Below are 14574 nucleotides of genomic sequence, written 5' to 3' on the forward strand. Positions count from 1 at the left end.
CATGTCCAACCCAACACATATTCAACGTGATATCAGTAAGACCAAGATGATCATAGAGGAAAGATCATCCAACTGTGAGAGGATCAAGAATAGGAGGTAGCCCACAAACCTGCTGGTTGAGTTCACAAACCCGTCTCACCCTCTCATCTTCGATCTTACCTTGTACCATTTTGTCAAAACTAGCAAGATGTGTAATATCTGTGTTACTACAAAGGGAGGCCCATGACTTAACTTTCTGTTCAGTTTAAGAAACAAGAGAAGAATGCTTAGCTGCAATAACTAATTGTTGTTCTTTGATGGCCTCAAGTCCCTTGAATTGTGTGATAATGGATTGGATACTGGTTTGCAGACCTGCAGCCTCAGAGGTGAAAGTATCTAAAAACCTTTGGATCAAGGTTGAGTTAGAGGTTGTGGTATTTTGGAGTTCAGAAATGGTATCCGTCAATGAGATAACTTGCTCCCTCAACTGCAGATTGTCCATTTCCAGCTTGGAGATCTTGTCACACAGCCGTTGGTAGGTGAGAAGTTGCTGGCCTTGAGCTGAATAAGAGTCCCCACTGTCTCCCATAACCGGAGAAGAGCAGAAGACCCACGAGAATGCACGCAAGAACACAACCCAGCAAGAGAGAAGACAACAAAACACAATAGGAACGAGAATGAGTTCACATGTTCAAGTGGTAGAATGGAGCATGAAGCTGCCGAAGTTCGACAGTCACACCCGTGAACTTACTGCAAAGATAGTGCAAACACAAACACAATGCAAACACGCTGCAAACCCAAACTCATGCAAACTCATTACAAACTCACAACAAACACAATTTCACTACAAACACAGTCAGTCATGGCCATCAGGAGGAGGCGCACACAGAACAAGCAGAGAATAGAGAGCACCCATACACCGCTGAAGGTCAAGCGAAACCACCCCATAGCCAAAGTCCCGCAAAGAAAATATGTCTTCACGGGCAAGCAGAGTAATATAGGGCGCAAGTATAACGCCAGAAAACACGGGTTGAACACCAAGCACCCAAGACCAGAAACCCGTGATGACCCACTCAAGCAAACCGATGAGTAGAACACGAGTACACTCCGACACTAGACGCCCGTGAAAGCACTGGTTATGGGAGCCATAAAGAACGACGGATACAATGGTGGATGAGGTCGTGGATGAGATCATGGACAAGGTCATAGAGAAACACTAGGTGGTCTCTATTATGAAAATCCATATGAAGGTTGGATCAAGGAAATGCCTTGTCAAATGCTAAAATAAGCAAAATATTGTGTAGTTTGCCTGAAGATTACCATTATGGGAGCATTTATTTAAACTTAAAGGGACTACTTGATGGATTGGAACTCTTAGAATAAGGTATATGTGGAGTGCTTTGTAGAGTAAATCATGATTGACTATGCAGGTGGTGGAAAAATCTTGATAAATTGAGAGCATTTAAATAAATTTATTTAAATTTATTTAAATTCGAGGGCCCTTGACACAAATGCATATGTTAACATCTACAGAATATTCCAGCCTTATAACCATATTAAGGTCACTCTCTTTTCAAAGGGACTCTCTTGATCTTAAGCTATTAACTATATTAAGATCACTTTCTTCCCAAAGGGACTCTCTTGATCTTAAGTTATCAACCATATTAAGATCACTCTCTTCCCTAAAAGGGACTCTTTTGATCTTAAACCATTAACCTTTAAGTCATGCATGTTATCCATTTCGAATTCCATCGTTACATAAACTTATGTCTATGGATAAATTATCCACAAGTATGATTCAATAATATAAACAAATTCACAAACATAATTAAACAAATAACCATACCTTTCTTACCTTCCTCTTCCGAGTTAGGATCAAATGCTATACCCTGCAACAAATGGTTAGTCCAATATCGCAAATTGCATGTAAAACATATTAGAAATTGAATTAGTAAATATTAATCTAAAATTCTACCAAGACTACCCCACCTAATCCCTCAGAAGGGATCATTCTCAAACCACCTAAACCTCTGATGAGAACTGTATCTCGATTAGATGATTATCATTAAAAGAGCATCTTCCATAGGCCTCTTTGGGATCTCTGGAAACATTACTTGGTAGAGAGCCCACCTCTAACCAAGTCTCTTATCTCTGACATATGCATATGTTTGACCACTAAAATATATATTGTGTCTCTAGAGATTTGTACTAAATCTCTCCTTGAATTCCAATTCGAAATCTTGACATCCATATCGAATGTCCTCTAATCTCTGCATTCTCGCTATGAGAAACTTGATACCCAAAATGGATATCCTCTAATAAGTTAATAACTGACATTTCTTATTTATTATAAACATCTCCACTTTTTTCATTATCTAATTGCCTTTATATAAAGAAACTCTTATGGTTGTTATGTTGGCTGTATATAAATCACTATGTATTATGGATCCCTGTTGTTTAATCAGTGCTTGTCTTTGAAACATACCATTAGCACTGCCTCGTAATCTTAATCTTGGAACTGATTCTTTGCACAGATGCTATATGAGTATTGCACATAATAGCCCTTTGTCTAATATTCCCAATTATCTGATTCTATCTCCTTCTATAGACCCCAACAAATCAACCCTTCTATTGTCCTCATCGTTAATCAACACTTATTGTTGAATGAACTTGCTCTATCTCTAATTATAGATACACTCACCATGTCATTAATTATGTGGTTGGCTGTCACTCATTTATTCATGTTTACCCCTTGGCTTCATTGCTTCTTGGGAACTATTCTATTGCTGACCATCTTTAATGATTTTATTAGTATGATTGTATGTAAGTTTTGTCACTTTCCTTGCTGGCTCTTGAACATTGAATACTATTTAAAGTTGTTTCTTGTGTGCACTGAGAATGTCTGATATTGTTTATCCTATATTTCATTTCCTCCCTAACGCGTGCCCATGAATTCTTTATCATGGTTATTGATATGTACTTTAGTCACAGTACTAACTTCTCTTGGCTGCTGTTTCAGACTTCATTCCTTAACTATTTTGGTCTCTCATGGCTAAGAAGAAGTTGCTGAAGATGCTTTCCTATTTATTGAATTTCAATGCTAACTTAAGACAACACTTCTAACTTGGTCTTCTTATATGTATTCACTGACTTCATTCACCCTATGCTCGAATAGTTTGTTTCTATTCATTGCAAGCTACCGACTGGTTATGTAATACTTTCATTCACTTCTTGTTTGTATATTGTAGAAAATACTGACTGGATGTTGTTGTCTCCTCCATTTCATATCCAATATTTATCGTAGGTTGTCTTTTCTATGTACTGAATTTTTCCGTGCCTTTGTTGTAAGGAATGACAGAACTAACTAAATGTGCCGGTTCTCTATATTGTTCACTGAATGTCCACCACGTGAATGCTGTGGGAAATTCAATAGTGTCTATCCTCCTTGGTGTATTAATCTTCTTGTATTTCCGGATTGCGTGAGTGCGAACTATGCAATAGGTTACCAATTGAATCATGTCTGTCGACTAGGTGTTTTCTCCTGTTCAATATATTGAGAATGTTTTGTATTATAATCTTCACCTTCATGCATATTGATGTAGAGGCGATGAGTGGTGATGAAGGCTGTATATTCCTCCTTAATATATTCTTTTCTTTTGAATCTTCCCGATCCTTTCATGGTTTCCATAGTTGTGATTCTTATCCTCTTAATATATTTCACAATATCCAATGGCTAAAAGCTAATTGAGTTTAATATTATATCTGATGCTATACCCTTGTGTCTCCCTTTGCTCCTTAATCATCCTCCATTATATAACCCATTTGGTGTGAGCTTGTGACCCTTCAATTTAGGTTTTCACTTTTAGTCTCATTATATTTTAATAATATATTTGATTAAGATTATAATAATAATAATTTCCTATTTTTTATATTTTAGTATTAGTTTTAATATAACTTTATTACCATTATTTATTTAATAAGATTGTATTATCTAATTATTATTAAAATTCTATCTTAAAATGGGGATATGACGTATTACATTACCAACCATACCAATATATCCTTCATTGTTCAGAACAACCCCTACATATAGCACTCCAATTGGTTAAGAATACCAACAATCATGACTCTTTGGCACATCTTATTTCATAACAAGTCTACTGATTATTCACTAATTACTTATTACAAGCCTACAAATCCCTATCTTGTGATTTCCTCTCAGAAGTCTAAGTATTACACTTATAAAAATTATCAGCAATACTTCGCTATAGTAATTTGATCACTTTGACATTTTGGAAGTATCTAGTGGATGAGGAAATGCTACAAGATCAGATGCATGTGAAGGTAATAAATTGAATGGACCAATCCACACACTTTGAAATGTTTGCGTGTAATGCTCCCTTCTCACATGTAAGCAGATTTTTGGCCACTAGCTTACAATAAACATTGTTATTAGGTAGAACAAAGGGAACAGATAGTAATGACGACATTGTAAATGATGGCTAGAATTTAATGAAATTAGCAGTATGGAAATTACAATAACATGTTTTTGACAATTGTTCTTCAATGTTAACAGTCCGTATAAGCACCTGTTTATGAACATGGAGATTTGTGGGTAACTCTTTGTTCTCATTAAAGCATTGCTGGTCTTATATACTTCTTTCAATCTACAATGTATTTCTGTTGTTCCTTTATTAATATTATAAAAACAAGATGCTATTCGTAGTGTTGTCAACTCGTGTTCCTTTTTTATAGACAACATAATGTGGTCATCTATGATAAATTCTGTTATTGCACAAAATACTTCTCTACACACTGAGATAAACTTGGCATACCTGTTATAATCTTGAAGTTTTAAGTTTAGTTCTTTCAGCTGCTGATGTTTGTCTCATGGAATGTATGCAGGTCAGATGGTTCAGTTTTGATCCTGATGTTCATGTAGAAAGGGAACAAATGTGTTGTTACCTTACTCGCACAACTTTGTCCACCCACCAGCTTATTAAAGACAATTTGCACGAGACACCAACATATGGGGGCTGGGTTGAATCAAAGGGACCTCGATACTGTCCGTCTATTGAAGATAAGGTACATGTATAAGATTCTATCTATAATACTGTGATATGCTTTATACCAGGATCTTCATTCCATTTTTTTCATTTTGGAGAATACCTATTGACAAGCATGCTTATATATTTGGACACAATAGACAAAAAGGTATTTTATAAATCATTGTGGGAGTTGTACATGTGCATAAGATAAATAAGATGGTTTAATTGGTATAAGAAAGAAAGAAAAAGAAATTATACTAAGGTCCACAAATGACCAAAATGGATCAAGGAGACCAAGAGATACAACTAGAGAGAATATCAAGAGGGAGTTGGAAAGGCACTCATTAGAAGCTATAAGCTAAAGGTTTTTAATTTTTCCTGCAAGGAGAACACAAAGTGGGACATGTAAGGATACACCTATATTCAAATTGTAAGGGATAGTTCCCTTGCAACCAAAACTAAAACACTAGAACTCTTACAATGGAAACAACATTCTTTATGGTTCTCAGGTATATGCAAAAGCTAATTGGCACTTCTACACAAGATGAGAGATAATTCTGAAATTCTAATCCTAAAGATAACACCCAGCTTGTAACAAATGTTCCCCGCTAGCTTAAAGTGCAGATTAGAATAAAAATAACACATAAATCTTGGATTGATTTTCATACAAACACAATATACTATCAGCTGAATAAGGGTATTCACATGCAAAGTTACAAAGCTCAAATCAATAGTTACTGCAATATTGTACACAGAAAATCAAAATATAACAAGATCACATAAGTGAACTTACACATTACTTTCAGTACCATTTAGATATCAAATTACAATCTGCTTCTATCGATGTCAGAGAAGCACATATTTAGAAGCATTTGAGAAGATTCGCATGCTCCAGCTATATGCAATTTATTAAAGATATATACAAAAACAACTACTGGAGCTCTATGCCAGAGATGGCTCACTTGCCAATCGAGCAAACCTTTAAAATATTGTCCAAATTGGATCATCTAAAACAATAAAATCTTAACTAAATTTTGGTTAATTATATCATTATCCATGCTAAATCTTCTGGAACGTTATCTAATGATATTTGTCTTCAAATTATATTGACTAAAGATAGCCAATTTGATGTTAGTTGATTCCTCTCAATGACATTGATTTGGCAAGATGGATTTCTTTCTTTGGAAAATGATAAGCAAATCATCAATCCATTTTGGTGATTTGAATCTGATTACCTAAAGTGCATTCACAAACCCTAGTTTCCACTAACAAGTTCCAACATTTAGTGTTTTGAAAACTTTATTAAGGATGAAGCCCTCAAAATCCATCCATAGTCCTTGTTTGATGAAAGCTTTATCACAAAACGTTAGGTCTTTGGGGAAATAGTTGTTTATTGCCTTCCAAATGATTGAAAGTATGTTGATGATGCTTGAAAATGATGGACAAAGTATGATCCATTGTTAAACCTTTTGAAGAAGCTTGTTCATTATGTTTGAAGAATCTTTGAATACAATGTTAAAAATAAGCCACCCACTTGATTGCCCTTGGGCATATTTCTTAAATGATTTATGTAATGTACCCATTCTTGTGAGTGTTTGAGTTTGTTGGACTAGCATGTCACTGGTCCTCTTAAGAGGAGGTAGTTGGATAGAGGGTCCCCTTTTGGCAAAGATTAGTATGTACTCTTTGTCAAAGCTCAATATATGTTTAGGTTTGGCTTGCGCTTGACTTAGTTTACCTCACTATTTATAGTGACTATTTCTAGAAAGCCAAGGTTACTATTTATAGTAGGGCATTGAACAAGCTACGTTTGCAATACACAATTGGTTTGATCAGATAATGAGATATTTTATTATTTATAGTAAGTCAATGGTGGATAGAGAGGGTCTCTTACTATTTTTAGTAAAATAGGTAGGTGCACACTCGATACAATGGCTAATTCCTAGGCATAGATGAAATTAAGATATAATGATGATTTGTGTAGTCATCTCATTTTAATTATTAACTAAGTAATTACTTCCTTAATAAATATTTATAAATTAATTACTTCATTAACAAATATTTATAAAGTAATTACCTTACTAATTAGTATTTCTAAAATTAAAAATCATTTTATATTCAATGGAGCCATGACTCCTCAGTTGTTAGGGGTCAAAGATTATAACCCTCTCCTAAATCTAGAGTTGTTAGTGATGAGTGCTCGCAATTTTTCTTTTGTTCCACATGTTGGGGACTTGATGATGCATCAGTGTGGATTGGCTTCAGGATTATACCATCTTTTATAGGATGGGTACTCAACATCATTAGTAGATGGATTCAGTAAGTGAAAGTTGGTGGGGGACTACTGATCGAGCCGTCACATCCATGACAGTTTAGCAAAGGATGGAGGTAGGGATTCTGTTACAAAGAACTATCGATGTTTTTGTCTCCACAATATAGTTAAACATGAGTCTTAGTTGTATTTGGACCTAGGTGGTGAGAGGGTTAGCACCATAGTTTGGGTGGGTCTTGTTTTGTTGGCTTCACCACTTCTGGTATGGTGAAGTTGGGATTAGTGTTGAGCAACAAAAGTTTGAGGATGTTCTTATTGGCAAACTTCTATTCATGTGTTGGGATCCATGTATATGTGGTTAGACACTCTGCAGTGTGCTGCAAGGGCCTTCTTGTGCATTAGGGTTCCAATTTGGATTCATTGGGAGTATTATAGTGTGTACATGGTGTGGATTATTTGCAGTTTCATTTCTGAATCTCATGTACATTGTTGGTTTTGAATGTACAATTCTCAATGCACAGAGATTGGACAATGGGTTTGTTGTTCATTCTTATGCAGTATGTGGTTATGCTAGTGCTTCAATAGTGTTGTTGTTGTGTGGGATATTTCACAGTCTTCCTTTGGACTTCTAGTGTAGTGGAGTTCTTTTGCAGTCATGATTGCTTGGAGACAAACAATCTCTAGGAGGGCAGATTGTAATGTCGCATTTTCATGAGCATTAGAGTTTATTGGATTAGCCTATTGCTAGCTCTCATAGGTTAAGTATATTGGATAAAGGGTCTTGTCTTGACATATATTAGTGTGTGTTATCCATCGGTATATGTTTAGGTTTGGCCTTCGTTGGACTAATACAGGTCAATTATTTTTTAAAGTCAATGACTATTTTAAGAAAGTCAAGGTTTCTATTTACAGCAAGGCGCCTAAACGTGCTATGTTTGCAATGCATAGTGTGTTTGATCAAATAATGATGGATTTACTATCTATAATAAGCCAATGGTAGATAGAGAGGGACACTTACTATTTTTTAGTAAGATAGTTGGGTGCATAGTGGGCATAATGATTAATTCCCACATTCGAACGACATTGAGAAATAATGATCATTTGTGGAGTTATTTTATTTTAGGTATTAATGAAGTGATTACTTTATTAATAATTAATTTAAAGTTAAAAAGTCACTTTATATTCAATAAACCATGGCTCTTTAATTAATTGACTTAAAGTGCAACTAATGTAAATTTATTTTAGAGGCCAAAATGTTAAAGTATTTTATAAAGTTAATATGCACACAAGTTATATTATTTAAATGATATAAAGTGCATTAATAGTCCATGAATATGAGTGGTCAAGTTTGAACACATATTATAAATTCTATTAAAAACCTAAAAGTGGATTTAAATGCTATTTAGGAAATTGGGGTTATAAAGACACATAAAAAAGAAACTAATTTCACTATTGATAATCATTTGTCTTTGCAAATTTGGTATTTTTGTTGTTCGTATAATTGAAATGAGTGTTTTAGATGTACTAGAGCATTTCAGATTGTTCAATCTTCAGTTTACTTCAAAAAATGAGTCCAAAGGCAAAAACACACCTTTTGGGTGAAATTGCATGTTAGCAATGGAAGCCACAAGCAAAAACACACCTTTTAGGTACATATGCATGTTTAAAATTTTGCACAAAAATGACCTTTAGGCAAAAATGCATCTTTTGGGTGCAATTGTATATTTTGAAAAATACATGTAATATGCATATTTCACCTTTTGGAAGTCATTGCACATTTTAAAACACATGTAATAACATGTTTTATGTGTTTTTACATGACATTTTAATTCAAAATCGCAATTGCACATGTCAATTTAATTTTTGAAGAAATATTACTCAAATGGGTCATAAATAATATTTATACTATATAGTTAATATAGTATGTACAAATATCATCTTAAAAGTAATATTTATTAAGATGTTTCGATTTAAAACTCAACAATTAAATTAAACTATATAGTTAATATAGTCACTTAAGTGAAAAATTAAAAAGCAACTCAACTTAAAAATATAACATAAAGTGCACGATAGTTACTTTAAGTGAAAATTAAAAGGATAAAGTCATAAAGTGAATTTATGTTATGTCAACTTAAAAATATAACATGATATTTTAATTCATGCAGTTGCACCTAAAAGGTCCTCCTTTTTTGCACCAAAATGGTCATATCTTTTGATTGCCAACTTTGATTAAGCCCTAAGATAGATCGAATCGAAGTGAAAACTGAAAGCAATGATTTGAGTAAAACCAAAAGACCAAAAGCTAACAAACACACTCAAAAAAAAGAAAAAAACGTTAAAGGCTTCAATAATCAAGCATAGGCTTGACAAACAGAAAAACTAAAAAGACTTGAAATAAGCCTTCAGTAAAAAGATTCATTATATTAATTGGAATTGATTGATTGATCAATAATAACCGCTTAAATAATGAACTAAACTCAGAGAAATGTGAAACTGAGTTGAAAATGTTTCGTACTACTACCTACATTTTGTGATCACAAAATGCAAGACAACAATGTACTCAGTGATATCACGGCTATGTTTATAGCCACGAAAAGCTTGGCAAAAATAGATTAGGGCAGTATTAATACTATGGTAAGAAGCCTCTTCAAACTTGAATATCTGGGCAATCTGGAAAAGGTTATAGCTAACTTAAGAGAAGATCTACTAATGTGTTGTCCATGCCATTATGACATCCCCTTTCATGGCAGGCAACTAGTTCCTCTTTTCTCTATTATGACTTCTTGTGATCCAACAAGGTTGATTGAATGGTTTCCCATCATTCAAATAAATGTATGTTTTCTCCTCTGTTTTCTGCATGTCAAAAGAAGCAAGGTAAACAACTGGATAGAACAATACATATCTAAGGAGCTCATTTGGGCATGGGAAAATAATAACAAAGTAAGCGTAGAATGCCTAAAACTTTTGTTGTATGAAGAAGATGTCTCTGAGGCAGAGATGCTTCCTTCTACTCCTTTCATTCCGGAGGACTAACTATTTGTTTTCATTCTCTTAGTCTTCTTCCTATCTAGCCCAGATCTTCTTTATCTTGTATTTGGGACGTTTTAGTTTTGAATATAATGATCTAATGGGCTTACAAGTTGTACCCTAAATTATTTGGATATGATTCAATCATGTAAGTGTTGTTGGTTTTTTCTCTTTTGAATCATGATATTAGGTTTAATTTTCCCTTAAGAATCCTTGGAATAGCTCTTCAATATCTTGTCGATAGCTCCTTTCAGTTTTTGGTTACTAATTCATAACATAAGCATAGTTGCTAAAGTTTCAAATTCCTAACAATGATACATTAGATGGTTTGCTTGTTTAGTATTTTGTGACTTTCAGGTACCTCAAGATTATAAAAATGGATTCCTTTATGAATTGCATATTTATGAAGCTTTGCTAAAGTTTCAAATTCCTAACAATGATACATTAGATGGTTTGCTTGTTTAGTATTTTGTGACTTTCAGGTACCTCAAGATTATAAAAATGGATTCCTTTATGAATTGCATATTTATGAAGCTTGGATATATGTCTCTATTTGTAAAATCAAGGCTGAATTGAAGCACTATCACCCAACTTCGTTCTTTCAGTGCCTCACGAGTTGGGATGTACACTTTTTATGATTAATATATGGCCTCGACTTCCTGCTTATAAAAAAAAGTAAGATATCTCAAGATCTAGTTGAAGGAAGAGATGGTTCACATAACGACAAAAAAATTGTATCTAGTGATAAGAAGGTGAAATTTGAGGAGGAAGTCGACATTTGTTGTTGAGTGAAATAATTAATGCCAAATATTTTGAGTAAAGACAAAAACCTACCCGAAGTGGATAGGAAGACAATTACAAGGCTATTTAGAGAGCCTTAAGATTAGACGAGCAAGCTGAAAGAAGTTGAAGCTGTTGGAAATGAAGAGAGTAATTGAGAGGGGAGGGGTGAATCAGTTACCACAAAAATAATTTCCTGTCCCTAAAAGTCAAATCAAACTTTTCACTGATAATGCAATACTGTCCAGCTCGGTTATAACTAAGATATTGCCGTCACTCGGTTAACAAAGTTATCTTGTGAATATTAATTTGTTTTAACCTTTAGTAACTTAGTTGCAGAAACATAAAGCATAAAGCAAATAACATGAACACAAATGACACCAAGATTTAACGTGGTAACCCAATTTGGGAAAACCACCATCCAACTAGTTACAATATTTTTCACTCTTCTGAAGTGAGCCCTATTAGGAGCCAAACCTATTAAAGGTTACAAAATATACTAAGTATGACCTTGTTAGAGGATTTAGATCACCATGTTAGGAGTGGCCTGGTTAGACATCTTCAAACACTTTAATCTTGAAATGTCACCTTGTTAGAGGATTTACATTAAGGCAACTTTGTTAAGAGATTTCTTCACCACTACAATGGTTAGAAGGTAACATTAATTTGACCTGATTTATGAAGCAACTTCCTTTGCAGATTCAAATCTCTGTTCTAGCTTGATCTCTGGATCCTTATTGATAAGAATATTCTTTGCATCTTATCTTCCACACTTTCCTACTCTGCCTTTTCCTGTGCTCACATATCCATCTTATTCCATATTGCACTTGTGCATTTTATCCTCACTATTTGACCTTTCATATATATATTATAAGCTTTGATAAGTCGGCTTGAATACTCTTTCAAATAATCATTAAGCATCCAAATAGTCAGCCTCAACTAGTTAATAATTAAACAATTGTATTCTGCTGTTACTTGGTCAATACTGAGATTGAACCCTCGGTTAATACTGGAAGTCCTTCGATGCTTGACCACTCGGTTAACAATGCAAGCAGGATATCCATCATTAACTGACTGCTCAGTTAACAATGAAATGATCTTCATTACCCAACTGTTCGGTCAATACTGAATATGCTTGGTTAATACTGCCAATCCTTCATTGCTTGATTAATACTGACATTTGTGTAACATTAATGACAACATACAATTGAAGAATTGTTTCCAACAAAATCCCTCTTTGGCATTGATGGCAACACATGTCAACATAAAATAATAAGAGTATGAGCAATTAGATAATATCCTTAGTTTCATTCTGATTCTCATCCATACCAACTCCCTTTGAGATTCTGCCTGGATTTGTCTCAGCTGCTTCCACATGAATTCTCCCTCTTACACCTGCCAACACTCTATTGTGGACTATTGTCATTTTCTCCCTCTTTGCTGTAGATTCCATTATCTGAAAATCCTTCTTTTGAGATACAAAACTCTCCCTGTTTCTCTTGGACATCAATTCTTCCTTGTTGACACTAAACTCTCCTTCTTTGACATCAAATGCCAAAGGATACAAACTTTGAAGTTACTATGTACCTTTTGTACTGATTCATATGCAATATGCTTTGCATTTCACACCTGAAGTGTGACAATCTGCATCCACTTCATAAATCTTCAATGGAACTTGGTTGATGCATCACTGTCTTTTGCTTTGGTTAGCATCAGATAGGGGAATAACCCCAAGTTTACCTCTTAGATACATAAATGCATCCCTAGGTAAAGCCTTAGTAAATATGTCTGGTATTTGTTCCTTTGTCTTCACATGTTCTAATCTCATCCCTTTGTCTTGAACCAATTCCCTTAGTAGATGATACTTGATTTCAATGTGTTTTGTCTTTGTGTGCATCACAAGGTTTTTGGATATATTGATTGTACTTGTGTTATTGTTGAGAAATTTAGCCTCATTGTGAATCGAAGCAAATTCCATATGTAATATATGTTAATATATATGTGTGTGTATTGATGGTTTTATGTTGATATCCTTAATGTGCCATTTTAGGAATATCATACTGAGATGATATCCCTTCATATACTCAAGAGCATAATATGTTCTATATCAATTCTCCCTAACTAAGAGGAAGTGTTAAGTTTGTAGTTCAGTCAGATTGATATGCTCATGAGATTCATTATTGATAGTAAATCATCTTTTAATAAATACTATTATATATATAATATACATATTTTACATATAGTTATTTATATTATTAATATACTAACTAATGATGATTAAATATAGAGACATGTCTCCTCTTATATTTATGATCCCTCAAATCTGCATTTGGAAATCATCAATAACAATGGCCATGATTCTACATTTGCAGAAACAATCCTAGAAATTTTACATGGTATCAGAGTTAGGCTGCATATGTAATAGAGCAATCAAAGAAATTTGCATTCTAAGGTTATATCACCAACGAAGATGGCCCATATTGGAAAGACCAGATATAGAGGCAAGAAGGGAAATAATTTGGTGGATGTTAGGAATCTGAGTAGGAAGATTACAAATTACATATTTGTCAAACTTGTATAAATACGGCAGCAATCTAACCGGAGGAGTGAGCAACATTCGAATGAGTCCTTTGTAGTCAGGCTAGAGAAATTATTGCAAATAAAACAAACGTGTACTCTATAGTCCATGGAAATAAATGAAATCCATTCTTGAAATATATTTCCATACCCATTTTTTATGAACACCTGTTTGTAAAGGATAATCTTCAACTATTGCATTAAATATAACGATATGTAAGAGGCTATTTGAATTAGAAAAGGAATGTTAAGTTGATCAGCACATCAAGTGGTATCACTGAAGAGAGTCAAGGGTATAAGTAGACATCTATTTGGGTTTTGATATGGAGATAGACAATCATCTTATATTCGTTATGATTGCAGAGCGGTCATCCAATTCTTAAGGGTAGTAGCAAATATGAATTGAAGATTTGAAATCTGGATGCGGACCATTCACTACTCTAGATATTGACAATTATCCTTAGCTTGCAAATCGTGATATCTTTGACAACGTATACATCTTTTGTCGTGGGTGTCCTCTATTCAACTCAAACAACCACAAATGGCTACATATGTTCCTATAGTAGGGAGTAACGTCAGCATCAACCTTATCTTATTTTGGATGATTTGTTTTATGCAATTACAATTTTTTGGGAGAATATAATAATTATGAAAGTCTTGAGGTGACATTTCCTGAAGAGATTAAAGAAATTCTAATAAAAGGTGGAATGGATAATTGAATTTTTCATCAGAAAAGAAATGGAAAAATCAAATAATAAAGCACAAATACTAAACTGATAGAGGGTGAATGCGTAGGTTCAACTAAACACTATATGGTATCTACACATGGCAATGGCCATCGATTGTGAGAAGCAATTTAACTCTGCTCATAAATGAGCGCTTTTATGTTGA

The 14574-nt window shown here is 34.0% G+C and overlaps 1 protein-coding gene across 1 annotated transcript in view; it reads left to right on the forward strand.

The window, feature by feature from the left end:
- LOC149555729 (glucose-inhibited division family A protein) overlaps window positions 1-14574 on the forward strand; it is a 329684-nt gene that overhangs the window by 102634 nt on the left and 212476 nt on the right. The window contains exon 6 of the mRNA XM_089829868.1: window positions 4885-5064. Coding sequence (XP_089685994.1) covers window positions 4885-5064 — 180 coding nt within the window. The remainder of the gene's footprint in view (window positions 1-4884; window positions 5065-14574) is intronic.

This window comes from Cupressus sempervirens, chromosome 5, assembly GCF_028749045.1.
Source record: "Cupressus sempervirens isolate cs-2001-9-10 chromosome 5, ASM2874904v1, whole genome shotgun sequence".
In the NCBI taxonomy this organism is placed as follows: Eukaryota; Viridiplantae; Streptophyta; class Pinopsida; order Cupressales; family Cupressaceae; genus Cupressus; species Cupressus sempervirens.